Genomic DNA, 19,266 nt, shown 5'->3' on the forward strand with positions numbered 1-19,266 from the left:
TTCTATCCAGATTGGGGCTACCTCAAATGTTGTCAATGGACTCCCTAGTCTATGTGTATCATTTTTTCCACCTCTTCTTCCTACCGTCCCACTCTTAACTATCCCTTTTCTTACTTCTGCAGATACTGTTTTATTTACTGTCTTCTCTCACTCCCTCAGACTCAGTGGTTAAAATGGAAAATTGGGTTTTTCAATCTGCCAGTATCATTTCTAAAACACTAATTTGCCATCTTCTTTTTGATTTCTGTTATTTGAAGTTTAGCTGTAAAATTAACTATGCTGTTGTCTTTCACTTCTCCCAGCTCAAAGACAATATGATTTTAGTATCTGATTTGTGCTTTCTCTCATAGCCTATACTCAACAATTTAATGATGCCCCAAAACAACAGTGTTCTCGCCTGGAGAATTCCAGGGACAGAGGAGCCTGGTGGGCTGCCGTCTGTGGGGTCGCACAGAGTCGGACACGACTGAAGTGACTTAGCAGCAGCAACAGCAAAATAACAGCAGCAAAATAACACTTCAGGTTCCTCATACTCAGTCTTCAGACTTTTTGCCTTGATAGAAATACATGTCCATTCCTTTTCATCTAGTGAATAACTTGGTCTCACCTTGGATCACATCAACACAAGGACAATTCCAATTTAGAGATCTCATAACTCCTACTGTCTCTCAATTACATTGCATGTACCAAAACTATATCTTCCAACACTGCTGTTTAGCTGATTCCTCTTCATACTTCCTTGGCTTCTGAAAGTCGAATGCCACTTCATTTTCCTCTGTGCCTTCATTTGTCATGGGATTGAGGACTCTGAATCTATAAATCAAGCAATATTAAACACACTGGAGGGGATATATGCAAGGGTTCGAGGTAAATCTAGCTTTAGTGTGAATGCTTGTTCTTTGAAGCTTTAAGGTGTTCAAGTATTGGTGGTCTCTTAACAAGCTAGGAGAGAGGCCGCCCTAATCTCTGAATCTATAATAGCGAGGCACCCGTAGGGGGCGCTCCGTCTCACAAAATATAAGTGACAGGAGCGTGCCTAAAGGGATGGGATCACAAGGGGTGTGGCCTCACAGGAGAACCTCAGCTCACAGGACCAAGTTTGGGTCAGAAACAGGTCACAAAAACCTATTTAGAGGAGCCATGGAAGAATGTCTGCTATGAGCCTAAGCCAGTCCTGGGTATCCAGACAGGTGAGCAACAGGCACTAGCCAGTTTGCTTTCTCCCTGGCATGTCCTCATCTGACTCCACAAGTGGATGGAGTCTGCAGACTTGCCCTGCTAAGGGTTCCTTGTGGCACTCTGTATAGCATTAGACTTGAGTTGACTTCTAGACAAAGCCCGCTGTGTACCCCTTTCTGCTGAGCAAAAGTTACCAATGTCAGCTACAATCCAGTCCTTGGGGGAACCCAGTGTCAGGCAGTTAAAGATTCAGTTTAGTCCAGGAGAGGAGTAATGATGTGATAGGAGTTGGGTTCAGAGCAGAAAAAAAGATCATAGATCATTTCCGGTGAAATCAGTGCATAAAACAGACTTTCATGTGCTGAGGTCCAGAAAGTCCCCGTGACCCTCTTATCCCCATAGCGGTGACTGCAGTTCCCTCAAATGAAGATCCTCTCAACTCCCGCACCGAGTCTGCTTTACACTTCCCCTCGACCTTTGTCATGAAAGCCTATTTGTTTTTCCAGTGCTGGATTAGGGAAAAGAAATTACATAAGGGGATAGACATCAAATATATATTTAAAATTCTGCAGCTCTGAGTGATCAGCCACATTTCAGGGTGAAATGAGCAATGTTGCTTCCAGTCTGGGGAAGCCAGGCGTCTCAGATGCGGGGCTCATAGAGCGCTCCGGCCGCCCCCCAACCCTCCCACCCCAACCCGGGACCGGGGAGCCCGGGCCTTAGCCCCGCCTTCTCGCCGGCCGGGGGGCTGGCTCCCCGCGGGCCGGGCTCCCCGCTCCTCCGGCTCCAGGATCCTAGCCTCGAGCGCGGCCGGCGCGCGCGTGCGGGTCTGTGTGTCTGTGCGCGCGTGTGTCCGTGGGTGGGAGATGAATTGGAATCATACGACTGGGTGTTTCCTTCGGAGTGGTTTTAATCAGCCATCCATTAGGGGATCATGGAAACTTTTTTTTTTTTTTCTGACTAAAAGGATGAAAACTGAGTAAGTACAGAGAACTTTGAACTTGAAACGGAATGAAACAAATACAAGCCAAACCCTGCGGATGATAACCATGCCCCTTCAGACCGTGTATTTCCTTTTTCTGTCAAAAGCCTTGAAGGCTTAGAGGAAAGTGGCAATTTAAAACGGAATGAAGGGAAAGAAACAGTTAAGAACCGCGAAAGACTCAAAGCGGGACTGCTTTAAAACCGGAGGAAAAATGAGGAACTGTTAAGGCGAGTTGGCCTGCGTCCAGCTGTGCAACAGGCACTTTGGTTTAAACCTATTGCGTTCTCCGGGGCTGTTTTTAGCCTCCAGATTTACTTTAGTGTTGCTTCTCTTCTCCTGTGAAAGCTTTTACTGTGAGTTTAAGGATGTTGTGAAAAATAAGACATTACCAGAAGCAACAGTTTGGCAGCCTAGGGTACGCTCAGGTTCTTAGTTACAACTATTATTATTTTGATGTCTTTTTTTTTTTTTTTTAAGCCAGGCCGGCCACTTTTTACTGTCCTCCATGGAAGGGCTCTTACTAACCGCCTCAGGCTTTTGGGATCTATGATTCTTTGGCAGGACGCTTCGGAAAGTTTTTTAAGTGGAGATGGCGCTATCTTGATGTGATTTAAAGTTGTGGAAAAAGAAGACAGTTTGGTCTTTTTCATGCTGACAAAAAATAGCTGCTATGACTTTTCCGGCAACGTGGACAGGGGCCAAGTGAAGCGAAACTGGTCATGATCTGTCGTCTAATGTTCCTCTGTCGTCGGCGATTTTGCTCCCGGCCCTTCTTGGTGGGCTTGGTGGTGGCAATCTGTCTCTTCTACCAGACTCTGACACTCTGGGGGACAAAGAAGCTTGCAGCTGCTGGCCCTGGGGCTGCCCCAAACACACCCACCAAAACCCAAGCAAGCAGATGCACCAAAGGATTCTTCCTGGACAAGCAGTGCTTCCTTCTCTCTGACAATGCACAGGAAATTGGAAAGGTAAGGCTGGACATAAGCTTAGCCTTGACATTTTCAGCAAAGATAGCAGTCTGCTTCTCTCTGTTCCTTCTGTAGGACTAAAATTAACTTCCATGAGGTCTGAAAAGGATCCAGAGTATACACAGCCCAGAGAGTGACCTTATGACAGCGAAACACATGCTAGCTTCAGCTTCTTTTTTTACTTCCGGAGAGTCCTGGTCATTATTTTCTCTCTCAGAATTTCACTTCGTTTCAGCTAAATGAAACAGACCATTTGGAGGGGATGGGGGTGATGTGAATTCTTTCTTAAAATTGGGGTTCTAAGAGGTTTGAAGATTTACAGTTTGGGAACATAAATCAAAGATTCATAAAACTTGGCAAACATTGACTGTCTCTTTTCTCAAGGTAGCCTGTATGAATGGCCGGACCATTCTAGACTCCAAGTTACTCCAAAATTACATTTTCTAATTGGTTATGTCTATTTTATTGCTGAGCACATTTCTATAGCAATATATTTATTTCTGAAGCATTTAAAAATAGTGGAATAGGTTTCTTCAAAAGAATTGACACAGTGCATTTTATTGCTTATAAAATTAGGAAAATGCAGATTATTTTATATTTATACTATCCTAATTAACTTTGCTAATCTTGTTAAGTGTTGAATAAAATACAAGGCACAAGGAAATACACAGAGTTTTTCTTTTACTATACCACTCTGTTTGTGCCTGTTAGTAAAATGAAAACAAACCAGCCTAAAACAGAAAAACAAGCACAAATATTCATAATAACAAAATCACTGGTTTCTATGCTACAGCAGGTAGTGCAATAAGATAATTCATGTAAGCGATAGCTTACATGTGTAGAACTAGGTAGATTCTATGATCATGGTTATTGTTTGGAGCAGAATTTCTTGTCAAATATCAACTTACTGCTACCATCATTGCTAACACCATACCATCTTGATTTAAAAACTTTCACACTAAAAAGAATTTCGAAAATTAAAAACAGAAAATGTTGTTGACAAAAAATAAAAAAAAAACCTTTCACATGTTTCATTTCAGACGTATAACTCTTTAAGATTGGTAATGTAGGTATGATGACATTCAAGGCAGTTTAGGCAAGTATTATGACATAGTACATTCATCTAGTCCCTATTGCAGTGCTGATTTTCTAAATAAAAGTAAATTCAAAGCTCTAATAACAGTTTGTGAAACCACAGCTGAAAGAACTAAATGAAATGAAGGATAATATCAGATTTGAACAAAGAAAATTGGAAAACGTTTGAGTGACTTTATCAGCAGCGTCAAGAAATATCTTGACCAAGAAATATGACCAAAAAAGCAAATAATGAAACTAGGAACACATCTAGATGAAACTTCAATGGCAAGTGTGAATCAAATATTAAATTCTCTAAAGTAATTGAGGAATTTGTGTTTTTTATTAATTTATATAACCCTTTTATTAATTTACATAACCCTTATTTGTGTTTTTAACACATCAAATTCATGATGGGTATAAACTTTGACTTTGAAAGTCACTTTTTGTTTGTTTCCAATGAGTGTAATTTCTTTAAAAATATTTGAGATGGTTTTGCTCTTTAAGTACTTAAATTTTTTGCTAAGAATTTGGATAAAAAGTTTTTTACTCATTAATTTACAGCCTTTCTTATTCACTACTTGACTTTACAATGGACTCCTGCTGTTGCCTGTAACTTAGGCATATGTTAACTGTTATTTGTAGGCTGTCACAGAAAATTCCATTTTAGCTTTGGACCTTCTGCCACTTATAAACCATCTGAAACTTATTGGCTGCTGGTGTAAAACATTCACTCTAGAATGTTCTTCACTAAAAATGCCTAACACATGATGCTTTTTTTTCCACAGCTCAAATATTTTAACTATAAGCAAGATTCTGAAATCACAGTTGCAGTTCAGAAGCTCAATAGATATGAAAACTGAATTCCTAAACATTCGCTGTGTACCTCTATTTTCAACTTTACTTGGGCCAACCATTGGTTTAGAGCCAGAAAGTGTCATGTGGAGGTTGGTTAAATATAAATGAGTTCTCCTTGCAATATATGTTCAAGAAAAGAATCACAAATCCCTTTCTGAAGATTAACTATTCTATCAGATAGCTAAAATGAAGAAAGAAATGTCTTTGGAGTCTATACATAGATCCTTCTCAAAAACAGCTACTTAAGAAGCTCATTAAAAAGATAACTGATGAAATGCTACCTAGATTTTCCCACAAGACCTAAAATATAGCTCTTTAGGCATTATTTAGAAGAAGCATTTTTTCTAGCTATAAATTTGGGGGTTTGTTGTTTTATTGTCAAACCAAAGTATTCATGTTACTAGGGCTTTCCCTTACTTGACTCCATCCATCCTTAGGTGATTATTAAAGTTACCTAAAACATCTGGCTTTGACCTAAGGTTCACAGATTCCAGAAAGTATTTGGAGGCATAAGATGTCTGCCAAACCCAAGCATTTTATGCAAAGAATTATGTGTACAGGTATGTGTGGTTGTCTACGTGGGAGAAACTACGATCCTCTTCAGATATTCAGACCTAAAGAAATACTAGGAAATAAGAAATGCTTAAGAAGCAGTACATTTAAACTTTAAACTGCCCCTTCCAGAAGTGTAAGTTGGGTCTGAGTTTATAAATCGGAAAAAGGAAAAAAAAAATCTGAAAGAATCCACTTGAGAACATTTGTAAAAAGGGTTTCAATGAATGCTGTAGTGTCTGCAGGCATAAACAGTCTAAAACCAAAGTATACTCACAGAGTACTTCTTGAATCATAGTTTTCATACTTTCATGAATAAGCAATAAGTATTTCCCAGTCGATTTGGTTGCAGTTGTGTCTCAGAGAGAAACTTTTGTGCTTTATCTGCCAAGTAATAGAAGGTAGTAGCAAATATTTAAAGGTGAGTGACTGTGCTCTTTACACCTTTCTAACTGGGATCTGGTTCAACGTCTAAAACTGTTTTTGGTACAGATTGAGATCATGATATATAGAATATGCCAACTTTCCATAGTGAGAAAATGCTCTCCTGGCCAAATTTTAATTCTTTTTTCCATTTGAGCTTCCAAAGAGCCTTGCTAAGCAGATGTACTTGTGTCATTTCTTCTGGGTTTTCTCTCAACATTCATTGCTGTGCTGTTTCTTAAAATTATTTCAATGTAATGTATAAACTGAAGACAGTTTCAGTTATCTTCACTGAAATAGGTCCCTCAATGGATTTCTTTATTTTCCTGGAGTCTAATACTTCAGTATCTCATAACATAGGGAGCACATTAAGTTATAAACAGACACAATGGAAGAAAATCTCCTTGGTATCTGCTCCTTTAATGGAAACTTAGCTCTTTGGGGAATATATTTGTACTCACCATAGCCATGTGTTTCTGATTATCTCTTGTTGATTCTACACAAGGAGACTGACTTATTTCTCTGTTGCTTGACTCTTCATTCTCCATTTCTTCTTTATTCTTTCTGTAGCGACTGTTCCCTACAACTACTGTCCCAGTGTCCAACCATAAACCAATGTAAATGAATGTTTTCACTGTAAATACTTTTTTGTTTAATCTGCTTGTGTTCCTCATAATACATAATATATTTAACATCTGAAAATTTCTAAAAATTTCTTGTATAATCCAGAAACAGAGCCCATGGCAAACACTTAGAAACTAACATTTTATCAGTTGGTACAATCCCAGGAGAGAGAAGGCGAAATAAAGGAAGAAGGAGAGCAAACACAAGTGGGTGAATTCTCGGGAGATTTCCAGAGAGGCCATTTTAAACTATTACATCCCAGAACAGGCACCAGGGGCAAAGGGTAGGAAGAACCAGCAATTTATCTGTCTCTCTAGTTTCGTTTCTTCGGTGTTTCGTTTGTTAGAATTGGTCCCATGCTACTTCTAAGTAGTGTTGCCTTGACTTTCTGGGCGGCCATGGGTTGGGGGGGTGGTCAAGGCTTCAGCGAGTGCAGTGCCACCAGGGAAAAATTGGAGTGGTCTCCCTCCCTTTCATGGAGAAGGCGATGGCACCCCATTCCAGTACTCTTGCCTGGAAAATCCCATGGACGGAGAAGCCTGGTAGGCTGCAGTCCATGGGGTCGAGAAGAGTCGGATACAACTGAGTGACTTCACTTTCACTTTTCACTTTCCTGCATTGGAGAAGGAAATGGCAACCCACTCCAGTGTTCCTGCCTGGAGAATCCCAGGGATGGGGGAGCCTGGTGGGCTGCCGTCTATGGGGTCACACAGAGTTGGACACGACTGAAGGGACTTAGCAGCAGCAGCAGCCTCCCTTTCAATCTGTACTGTGCACAGGAGTTTCCAGGTCTGTGATGGCCACAGTGGTGAAGTGTCCCACAGCTTTGTAGTCACAACAATGGCATGCGAAATAGTCACTGGAAGGGTACGTGAGGCAGGGTGATCTAGTGTCTGCTCCAATATTTGTGCTAATTCTGCTTTTTGAAGTCTACACAGAATATCTAAATATGTACCCACTCTTGGGAAATGACATCACTTTCTTTAAATGAGTTGATTGTAACTATTTCACTAAGAACTCTCCTCTCCCACTGGTGGGGCGGGGGGAACCTTTCTTTAGCTTTTCTCCTTCTCATCCCTTTCATTCATTCATTCACTTATTCATTCATTTACTTTATTATTCATTTAGTAAATTTTGTTGGGCAGTTTATATGTGCCAGACACTGTGCCAGGTACTGGTGATACAGAATTATTGAGTTGATCAATAAGTTCATTTGGGTCTTCCCATAAGATGTAATGGAAAAACCCAAATGAACTTTTAGCCAACCCAATATAAGGCACTGTGAGACAAACAAGTACATAAATAGAATGTTAGGAAGCCCATAACTTTAAGACAATATTTTGAAAGATGAGAGGGAACTATAAAGGGTAGAGAAAGGAAAGAGAAAACACTGCATGTGCAAAGAAGAAATTAGCCTCTGTGTGTGTGTGAGTGTGTGTGTGTGTGTGTGTGTGTGTGTGTGTGTATGTAATGTGTTAAGGGAAGCAGAGCAAGAAGGCAAATTGATGAGGTAGAGAGTTCAGCAGGGTCTAGATGTCTAGATGTTGGAAATGAGGGTATGATGCGGAATCTAGATTCTCTCCTGAAGGTAGCAGGGAACCCCCAAAGAATGAAAAGCAAAATGTGGCATGATTAGATTTATGTTTAGAGAGACTTCTCCGGAATGCACACTGCAGAATGGACTGGAGGGGACTGAACTGAAGGCAGGCAGACCAATTGTGACGCTGCCTCAGAGATGAGAGTCATGTAATAGCAAGCCAAGGCATCCCAAATATCGCCAACAAACCACCAGATGCTTGGAAGAGGCCAGAAAGGATTCCTCTGCAGGTTTCAAGGGGGCGGGGCATGGTGCTGCTAACACCTAGGTTTCTGATTTCTAGCCTCCAGAATTGTGAGACAATACCGGCTGAATGGCATCACGGACTCAATGGACGTGAGTCTGAGTGAACTCCGGGAGATGGTGATGGACAGGGAGGGCTGGCGTGCTGCGATTCATGGGTTTGCAAAGAGTCGGACACGACTGAGCGACTGAACTGAGTGACTGAACTGACCATTCTTTTGCTTTAAGCCACTCAGTGTGTAGTACTTTGAAAAGGCAGTCCTGGGAAACTGATAAAATGGGGGAGGCAGAATGGGTTCAGCCCATGAGCTCTCAAGTTGAATCAGTAGCACTCATTACCTTGCTCCCTTGGGAACATTTCTTGACCTCTTCAGTATTTTGTTTCCTACCCTGAAAATGTATATATTATCACCCATCTTACAAGGCTAACACGAGGCTTAAATGAGAGAAAACATGTGAAGTGCTTGAGGTATCTGGCAAGTAGGAAGTACTCAGTGTTAACTATCAGAATAATTATTATTGAAACTTCTTAAGGATTTACCCATCTCTGTAGTTTCTATAGACCCTGACATTTGGCCTTCCCAAAGTAGGTGAGCAGAGTTATTGCTGTAATGAACATGAGTACCTGGGTAAGGAGAGTCTGAGAGGAAAGCCTTGTTGAGTTTCTGTCTCTGTTCTCCAGCCTCTCAGCTATTGCCTCTTCACAGTAGAATGAGCCTTCAGAATCAAGAGGAAACCTAGGGAGGCTGACATGTAACTCAGAGTCAGGCCTGCTTATCTCTAAGCAATGTCTGCAGTTTGAGCTGAATTTTTTTTTTTTTTAGTTTTTGAGGCTAGCATTAACCACATGTTAGAGCTGAGGATGTGGAGAGATGAGTTGGGTGTAGAGTAGGGGAAAGCAGTTAAGATTTTGACCCTGAATAAATATATATTTGTTTACTGTCTGTCTCCCTCCATAGAATATAAGTTCCTTAAGAGCAAGGGCTTTATTTGACTGGTTTATTGCTACATCCTGGGTGCCAAAACAGTATCTGACATGTAATGTGCACTGAATAAATATGTAGTCAATGAATGAATAAATAAATGAAACATGAGTTGGAGGGTCAGAGACACTCCTCATTAAAGCAGAGACCAGGAAATGAGAGGAAGTCCTCCTCTTTCTTTTTTCCTTTGCTGAACTCTCAGGTCCTCCACTCCATCTTTTTTCTGTACCAGTATCTCTTGAAGTCCTTTCTGTAACATTTCTTGCATTTTCGCCTGGTGTAATGATCTTGCCATTTTGCTAACTGAATTTGCTTCATCAGTTATCACCTGTCTCTCTTGCTCTTTTCAGCTCCTTTGTCTCTTTGGGATTCTTCTCCTGTAAATAAACATCCTCGAGTATCTCAGTCGGTCAGTCAGTCAGTTCAGTCACTCAGTCCAGTCACTCAGTCATGTCTGATTCTTCGCGATCCCATGGTCTGCAGCATGCCAGGCTTCCCTGTCCATTATCAACTCCCAGAGCTTGCTCAAATTCATGTCCATCACATTGGTGATGCCATATCCAACCATCTCATCCTCTGTTGTCCCCTTCTCCTCCTGCCTTCAATCTTTCCCAGCATCAGAGTCTTTCCAATGAGTCCGTTCTTCGCATCACGTCGCCAAAGGATTGGAGTTTCAGCTTCAGCACCAGTCCTTCCAATAAATATTCAGGACTGATTTCCTTTAGGATTGACTGGTTTGATCTCCTTGCAGTCCAAGGGACCCTCAAGAGTCTTCTCCAATGCCACGGTTCAAAAGCATCGAAAGTATCTATCATAAGTTAAAAAAAGAAATGTTAGCAACCTGTATGTTTGCTAACTAGTACCCAACCCTCTTCACTTCTCTGTCACCATCATTTCACCTTTGTCTCAAGCAATTTCCATTTTTTAACAGATTGATTTTTTCCAAAATTGAGCTTTTTCTTTTACATGTTTTTATATTTTAAATAGATTTGGATGTAAATATTCTAAAATTGCGCTGATGGCATCTAAATAGAGAGGTCTATGTATTAGAGGCTCTCAGGAGATGTTGTCAGCATACTAACAGGTATGTGATTTTCCTAGAATTGGTTGGCTAGTGATGAGCATTTAATGTTTGTGGATTTCTCTGAGAGAGTTAATTAGAGCTATGTCAAATTTTTACAACGAAATTTTAAAAATTGTTCATACTGAGAGGATTTTTTGCAATTGTGAATTTTGCTTATGTTAGACAAACTTTGGAGAAGGAAATGGCAACCCACTCCAGTGTTCTTGCCTGGAGAATCCCAGGGACGGGGGAGCCTGGTGGGCTGCCGTCTATGGGGTTGCACAGAGTTGGATACAACTGAAGTGACTTAGCAGTAGCAGTAGCAGACAAACTTTATTGAAGTCTTGATGAAGCTTATATTTAAACAAGTTTGTTAAATTTCATTTGAATCAAGGAATTAATCAGTTTATAGGTGTCATTCTCTCTTGTTTTTTCACAATAGCAGAAATAGCCTCTCCCTCTTTCTCCCTGTAAGCAATTCTGTTTCTTGTTCCAATGGAATTGGAAACTCACATAAGCTTAAACCCTCTGAAATGGAAACCTCTGGGATACACTGACATTATAAAAAGTGCTTCATATGATCAACTTTGAGTCTGTGGCCTTTGGGGTGAAAGGAATGTTTTGGTTTTATTTTTCCCTTTGGTTTCCTTTGGGTATTTTTTCTAGGGAGCCATTCTCACCAAAAGGATGAGCTCATGTTCTAAAATAGAAATTATGTTCTGTAACAGAAGCTATACCAAAGTTGGCAATCTGCAAGGTAAAAGTCCTCTGTCAACTTTAGTACTTTAGAGAGATGGGTTCAACAAGCAAAACAAAATATCCTGGTTATCTGACACAGGGTTAAAAAAGGAACATAATGATATAAGATGTATTGAGATTTTGTTATAGATAAGGATATTAATGAAAAAAATTGTTAAACTTTCAATTAAATTCACTAATAGAGGCTATGGGTACTTAAGAGATGAACCAAAGTAATAATTAAAAAAGCACGTAGAGTTGAGGGTACAGAATGGGCCCTATCAGTGTGCTCTGAAATAAAACTACATTTGATTTTGCTAATCCTTACTTGAGGACTCTGAATAGGAACCCCCACCAGTCTGTTTATACTGCCGCCCAGTCAGAAGAACTCTTTAAGGGGGAGACTCGGAGACTCTGAATATTCCTGGGGAGAACAGACCTGACTGTCCTCAGCAAGGCTCCTAACCCCATACCTGTTTAGTATGTTGAATAAGCAGTCTATTAGAGCATTAGGATGTTGTGGGACGAGCATGGGCTTTCCTCCACATTGGTTCAAATTCCAGCTGTGTCATTTACTAGCTATCACACACAGACACATTTTACCTAGATTTTAAACTCTCAATTTTGTCATTGGGAAAATGAGGCTAACTAAACCTTACTGGTGAAAACTGAATACGTGTTTGAAAATAGCAAGCATGGTGGCTAATCAGAGTTGGCATTCGTAGAAGCTGTGTTTAAGCTCTGACCTCAAAAATAAGCACTTTAAATTTATTTGTTTCATATATACAGTACATATTTTTGATCCTCACCCTATGTTCTTTCTCCATTATCTCTGCTTGCTGCTAAGTCGCTGAGTCGTGTCCGACTCTGTGTGACCCCATAGATGGCAGCCCACCAGGCTCCGCTGTCCCTGGGATTCTCCAGGCAAGAATACTGGAGTGGGTTGCCATTTCCTTATATCTGCTTAGGCAAATGTTTAAAGCATCATGTTGTATGCTAACTGTCTGTCCCTTTTCTCTTTTGACACTCTCAGTGCAGTCAAATGCAGACACATTCCACTGGTTTTCCAGGGTTCTGCACAATACTGCCTTCCTCTCCCACTCAAGAAAGTGTTTGCTTGCAAACAGTGGGAATGCAGCTCATGTCCCCTGGTTTACAAAGTGTAAATTATTTATACATTTTGACATGTTAATTCTTTTTATAACCAATTTCCTAGAACATACTTCACACCTGATCTTGACAAAAAGAAACTGTTATCTGCTGCACAAGTGTATTATGACGATGACTAAGAGAAGGATCTGGGGAAGAGCAGCACTTCAGGCTGGGAGAGTCAGGCAGGGGAAAAAGCCTGATGACAGTCTAGGGGAAGAAAGGAGAATTTATTTGAATGGTAATGTTGCTCCAGAATCCTGGTGTTTCTTGTTTGTTTTGACATAAGAAAAAGTAGATGGTTTTGGGCTGGTAGTGCAGATTTCTGGAAACCTCTTGAACAACTGTTAAAGGTCTGTGTATCTGAGGCAAATCCTGCTTTCCCCCCCGCCTCCCTCCACTGTCTCCAGGGGAAAGAGGATACACGGAGATGGGAACCCAATGCGAGCGTCCTCAGTGGCTAACTTATGACTCTGCGACCCCATGGACTGTAGCCCGCCAGGTGCCTCTGTCCATGGGATTTCCCAGGCAAGAATACTCAAGTGGGTTGCCATTTCTTCCTACAGGGAATCTTCCCGACCCAGGGTTTGAAGCGGGGTCTCCTGCATTGGCAGGCAGATTCTTTACCACTGAGCCACCAGGGAAGCCCAGGCACCCAGTACCTATGCTGAAAAGTTAAGTGACCTTGGATAACTGACTTTTGGGGGTTTCATTTTCCTGGACTGTGGCTTCCAGATGGAAATGCCTGTTACACAGATGTTACCTGATCAAATTAGACAGAATGCTTTGGAAAACACTGGATTATAAAAGGCAGGGGAAGAAACATTATCATATTTGTTAAACGATAAACTGAAGCATGGGGCTTCTGCAGTGGCTCAGCGGTAAAGAATCTGCCTGCAGTGCAGGAGATGGAGACTCCCGTTCGATCCCTGGGTCAGGAAGATCCCCTGGGGGCAGGCATGGCAACCCACTCCAGTATTCTTGCCTGGAGAATCCCATGGACAGAGGAGCCTAGAGGGCTACATAGCCCATGGTGTCGCAAAGAGTCAGACACGACTGAAGTGTTTAAGCAGGCATGCATGCACACTGAAGCATACTGAAAAATTCAGAGTCTGAGTAAAACTTGATTCCAAGTGGGCAGTGCCAAACCGGAAGTGGTTAGGAGTGCTTGGAGGGCATCCAGGAGAAACTACTACGGAGAGAGAGAAACTACTATGGAGAAAATGTAGAAGCAGAGCAAGGACGTTGTTGATTGGCTGTAGCTTAAAACCTTCTCTGCTGCTTGTGACTGGTCGTCCTTAAGTGTCAGTTTCAAAGCCTCCACTGTGATCTGCTCATATAGACTGCCACGGCATTAGAGTCACCTCCGTCTCATGGTCTCATTGTTTAATTAATTTAACACATCCCAAAGTATAACGTCATGGAAATATTTTCATTGCATTTGGCGCGTCTTGAGGGAAAAGAATGCACGTATATGCAACATAACCGTGAATACCAGGAATAGTGCTCTTTTCATTAAAAAGTTATAAGTACTGTGTGCTCTACAAATGTCAGGTTATACAGTTATGTTTCAGAATGCCACTAGAAGTCTAGAATTGCGCTGTCATAACTGGCAGCTCAGACAGTAAAGAATCTGCCTGCAGTGCAGGAGACCTGGGTTGGATACATGGATTGGAAGATCCCCTGGAGGAAGTGATGGCAATCCACTCCAGTATTCTTGCCTGGAGAATCCCCATGGACAGAGGAGCCTGGTGGGCTACAGTCCATGGGGTCGCAAAGAGTTGGATTGAGCAACTAAGCACAATTGAGTTTCACTGTTTCTTTAACAAGCAATAGGAAGTATACTGGTATTCCAATAGTCTCAGCCCTAAATCTGGTTCTTCCCTGGTGGAAAATCTAGCATGAATTTAGCCAAACTGCACAGATGCTTCAGGCAAAATGGAACAGGAAATTAACTTTTCTGTAGCACTGCAGGACTTGCCTGACCTTTGCAAAGTATCAGCCAGAAAGTTGACTTTCATATTAAGCAGTAAACCTTCCCTGCTGGCCACACCCAGAGGGCAGAGGAGATTTCAAATGGGCTTTTTCCCTCACTCTTCCCTTTATTATTAACTATTTTTTTCTTAGTAAATAATGACAATTAATAACATATCTGATACTTCCTACATATACGCTAAACCTGTTTCTCATGTATTTTAATGCTGCATAAGCTATTTCAAGAGCAGATAGAGCAGATAGATTTGAAACAGTTAATTTTCTTTTTCAAGGAAGCGTAGATACAGAGGAAAAGGAGGTCAGCTGATTTCTTTTAAAGAAACAGTGGTTAACATAATACTATGTCTGCTTTAAACACACTTGTTTGCTGTAGAGCAGAGACAACGTATTTGTCTATATATCCTGTTGGATATATATATATATATATATATATATATATCCTGTCGGAAATATAAACCTCAAGAAGCTAGAATTGTCTCCTGTGTTTACTATAAAACAACACTTTAAAAGCAAGCCCTTTTCTGTGACATAAATGGGAGGATGTCTTATCATCCAGTGATGTGCACACTATCTTAAGCACAATTCTTAGCAAAACCCTGAACAAAGGAACCAAGTGATTATAATAATGCAGTCATTCCCTGTGAAGTCCAGCATTTACACAAAACCTTCTAATAAATTACTGGCGGTTGGATCAGGGCAGGGATTGGGATTTCGTTGGAAGGAATGATGCTAAAGCTGAAACTCCAGTACTTTGGCCACCTCATGCGAAGAGTTGACTCATTAGAAAAGACTTTGATGCTGGGAGGGATTGGGGATAGGAGGAGAAGGGGACAACAGAGGATGAGATGGCTGGATGGCATCACTGACTCGATGGACGTGAGTCTGAGTGAACTCCGGGAGATGGTGATGGACAGGGAGGCCTGGCGTGCTGCGATTCATGGGGTCGCAAAGAGTCAGACACGACTGAGCGACTGAACTGAACTGGCACATAACACGTGGAATGAATGGATGAATTGGAACTTGTACAATTGATGCTGTTGTGTCCAGTATAGAACTTCCTGTGGTGCCCATCAGTGCTTAAATTCTTCTTTTGTACTTTGAATTGGATTGTTAAACACTGATCTCCCCTGGGTTCATCCAGGTTCTTCTCCACTTATAAGATGTCCTTCCCTCTTGCTTTCCTAAGAAAACCAAAGCAATCTGTCCTGTTTAAAGAGATGCTTTCTTCTTCAGGCCTGACCTAGGAGACCATCTGCTGGACCCTTTAAGAATAAACTGGACTTCTTGCAAGGGAGGTTACTTTTTTAGCTAGTCACAGGGGGGTGGGGGGGTGGAAAAGGCCAAATGCTCTTCTATAGCACAATTCATCCCTCATGGAAAGGATTATAGAGTTTAGGGTGTTGAAAATTTGATAGCAGTATTAGATGATGTCTTATTCCTTCCTCTGGAGATAGTGATTATGTTGTGGTGTTACTGGATATTGTCATTTCCTGCCAGTTTTTGATTTTTAAAGCAAAAAAGTTGGCCATGAACTACTTAAACATTCTAGAATGAGTGTGTAATTTGGAGAGACCTAAGATTTTGAGAGGAATATGTGAAGCTATGTTTCAAGGCAGTGGTGTGATAGTTCAGGATTTGGCAGTGTGGGGAGGAACAAGGCAGACTGGAAGGAAGCTTCTAGAAGGGAAGCATGGGGAGGAGGGTTCTCAAGGCTCAGTCAAGCTGGGAAAGGTGCTACTCAGGATAGTTCCTGAGGTTGAATACTGGTACCGGCCAGTGAGCTTAAGGGACAAGATGAAGAGGCCCTAGAGAGTGAATTGCCACAGTGGTGCTCAGAATGAGCACAAAAACAGAATGTGTGCCAGGGCATAAATGTGTACTTAAGGAGACTTGGCTTCCCCTGTGGCTCAGATAGTAAAGAATCTGCCTGCAGTGCCGGAGACCCAAGTTCGATCCCTGGGTCGGGAAGATCTCTTGGAGAAGGAAATGGCTCTCCACTCCAGTATTTTTGGCTGGAAAATTCTGTGGACAGAGGAGCCTGGTGGGCTACTGTCCACGGCATCACAAAGAGTTGGACATGACTGAGCGACCAACACTTTCACTTTAAGGAGACTTGGTCTCCACATTTGGTATAAGGTGGGATATTTGCTTTATGCAGACTTTGGTGTCTGGATATTTAACACCCGCTCCCCCATTCCTTTTAATACTTTGGCCCCTGCGTGGGTAGGGTGAGGCAAGTTCCTCTGGGTTTGTGAGATGTGTGCCTGTATACTGTAGCCGTTCATTCCCCCAAGAACTGGAGCCCGCCTTTGCTGCCCTGGAGCTGCAGGGTCACCTGCATGGAAGGCACTGGCTTTCCATCCTTAAGTGTCTGTGCCATTCATGGGGACTCTAGATTTCTGGGGAGAATCCAAATAAACTGTTGGTACTCGAATGTGAGTGCTGAGGAGAGAAGAAAGGAGTCAGGGATGCTGTCTGCATGGATTAACAACAGTAAACTCTTGAAGTGGCCTGAAGACCCTCTCCTGGGGGCCTGAATGTGGCTACTGGATGGGCACTGGATGGACGGCTTACTCCCCGTTTAAGTGCCTGAATTCTATGCTTGCATCCAACAGGTGCTTTATCTAGGCTGGATTCTCAGTCCAGGGGAGGGCGTGTGCGCTATGGTGTTGGAAGAGATTCTTAGCTGGCCACCACAAGTTTTTTCATGATGGCCTCATGCAGAGGCCCGGACTCTGTGTGTGTGCAGTGGTGCATGCAGACAGGACTGACTGCAGGGCCGAGAGGAGGGTCAGTGTCATTAACTGGGCAGGGTGAGCAGTGGGACAGTGTGCAGCAAGGCTGACAGTAGGGAGGCCACAGAGAGCAGAGTTGAAATGGAGAATGCAAGTGAGGGGTTCAGGAAGTTAATAGGGGAGTCCTAGGGAAGGTTCTAAGACCAAGCTATGGTTACATTTTCTAAGCCCCAAAGAGGAAATGTAATGTGATAAGGGGCTTTTTATATCCTGGTTGTGAATTTATTTATGGAACACTGTAATAAGGTATAAAATTAAATCATATTTAGTTGTGCAATGAAAATACTGACTTTTATCTAACACCCAAATCTAAAAAGTGTGTCCACTGTATATATAGTATCAGTGTCCATGTGTTATTTTCATAATATGTTTGCTCTGAAACTGGTTTTTGTCAGAGAAGAATAGTAGAAATGCTGATCCATTGATTATTTTAAAATACTTTAATGCCCCTAATATATAAACACAACGCTTTCATATTCTGTACTTGTGAGAGAACCCATATGATATTATATGATTTAAACTTTTAAGGTTTTAATTTTGTTAAATTAATTAAACAGGCCATTAGATTGAGGCAGCTCTGAGGTTATGTGGCCTCTGTAGGCAAACCAAAATCTAAGCTTCTGAATGGCTCAGGATGCCAAAGACAACCAGCCACAAACATCCAACTAGGCTTTAGGCTGGCTCAGTGATAAAAGAATCTGCCTGCCTTGGAGGAGAGGCAGGAGACACAGATTCAATCTGTGGGTTGGGGAGATCCCCTGGAGGAGGAAATGGCAACCCACTCCAGTATTCCTGCCTGGGAAATCCTTCTGGACAGAAGAGCCTGCAGGCTACAGTCTATGGGGCTGCAACAGAATCATATACAACTTATCAACTAAATAACAGTTAGGCTACAGCCCATGAGTAATTTCCTTTCTCTTCTTCCATACTTTCTCTGTATAAGTCTTCTCTCAGCTCCAGTTAGTTGAGTGCTCCTAATCACTTCAGCTTTGGTGCTGTCCAGTTGTGATTTTGCCCAAATAAACTCTTAAAATTTTAAATATGCCTCAGTTTATTTTTTAACAATGTAAAATATTTTAATTTGTCAAGATCACTTTTATGTGATCACTTTTTTTTTGGCTGCACTCGTTGGCATGCAGGATTTTAATTCCCAGGCCAGGGATTGAACTCTCACCTCCTGCAGTATAAGCAGGAGTAAGTGTAAGCAGTGTAAGTCTTATCTGCTGGACCTCCAGGGAAGTCCCAGTGTGATCACTTATGAAGATACATTTAAATACAGTTTATATTTATGAGGGGATATCTATATCCTAAAGCTTTTGTTTCACTGAGTCTCCTTTGATCCTTACAACAGTGAAGAAAGTAGGGTGGAAGGTTTACTTGCAGTTGAGGAAAGGGAAGTACAACTAGTGGAGCTTAAGTGGTGTCAGGAGATAATGAATGGGGTTGCTAGGGGTGGGGACCAGGGCAGTAGAGCAGAGACTCAGGATTCAGAAGTCCTTGAGGGAGTTGCTGGCAAAGCCTCTTAACTTAGAGTCAAAGTCTCTGGCATCTATCCATGAAACTCTTTGGTAGATTGTATGATGCTTAGATATTGATATTGTTGTAATGACCCCAGTGTGATTTCCTTTCTGTTACGTTGCCTTTGTATGGACTTCCTATTTTAAGACAGAACTGCTGAATTAACTCCTTGTTTTGGCATGAGGGGACAGAGACTTGCTATTATTTTAACATTTTTCGAAAGAACAAGGTCTCTCCTTGTCCTCTGCTTGGTATTTCATAATTGGGAATTGTCAATTTTGTATTTTCTTCATTATGAATGTCCTTTAAGTATTGCTGACACTGTGATAAGATTCAGGGGGCGGGGGAACTGTTACTCTAAGACCAGCATACACGAGCAGGGCTTGAGGATGGAAAGCAAATGACGTCTTCCTCCTCTGAAGCTCTGTGTCATAAAGTATCGAATTAATAGAAGACTGAAAATGGGAAAGGATTGTAGATAAAGAGGAAAGCAGAGGAAAGAGAAGAGGCAAAAGAGGGACA

The 19,266-nt window shown here is 41.7% G+C and overlaps 1 protein-coding gene across 2 annotated transcripts in view; it reads left to right on the forward strand.

Moving 5' to 3' along the window:
• Positions 1 to 1,962: 1,962 nt before the first annotated feature.
• CPED1 (cadherin like and PC-esterase domain containing 1) overlaps positions 1,963 to 19,266 on the forward strand; it is a 326,436-nt gene continuing 309,132 nt past the window's right edge. Inside the window, exon 1 of one of the 2 annotated variants that reach the window (XM_040259514.1) lies at positions 1,963 to 3,132. In XM_040259514.1, coding sequence (XP_040115448.1) covers positions 2,884 to 3,132 — 249 coding nt within the window. In that variant the 5' untranslated portion in view covers positions 1,963 to 2,883. The remainder of the gene's footprint in view (positions 3,133 to 19,266) is intronic. The other variant, XM_040259515.1, reaches the window with a different exon arrangement.

Source organism: Oryx dammah, unplaced genomic scaffold (assembly GCF_014754425.2).
Source record: "Oryx dammah isolate SB20612 unplaced genomic scaffold, SCBI_Odam_1.1 HiC_scaffold_18, whole genome shotgun sequence".
Lineage (NCBI taxonomy): Eukaryota > Metazoa > Chordata > Mammalia > Artiodactyla > Bovidae > Oryx > Oryx dammah.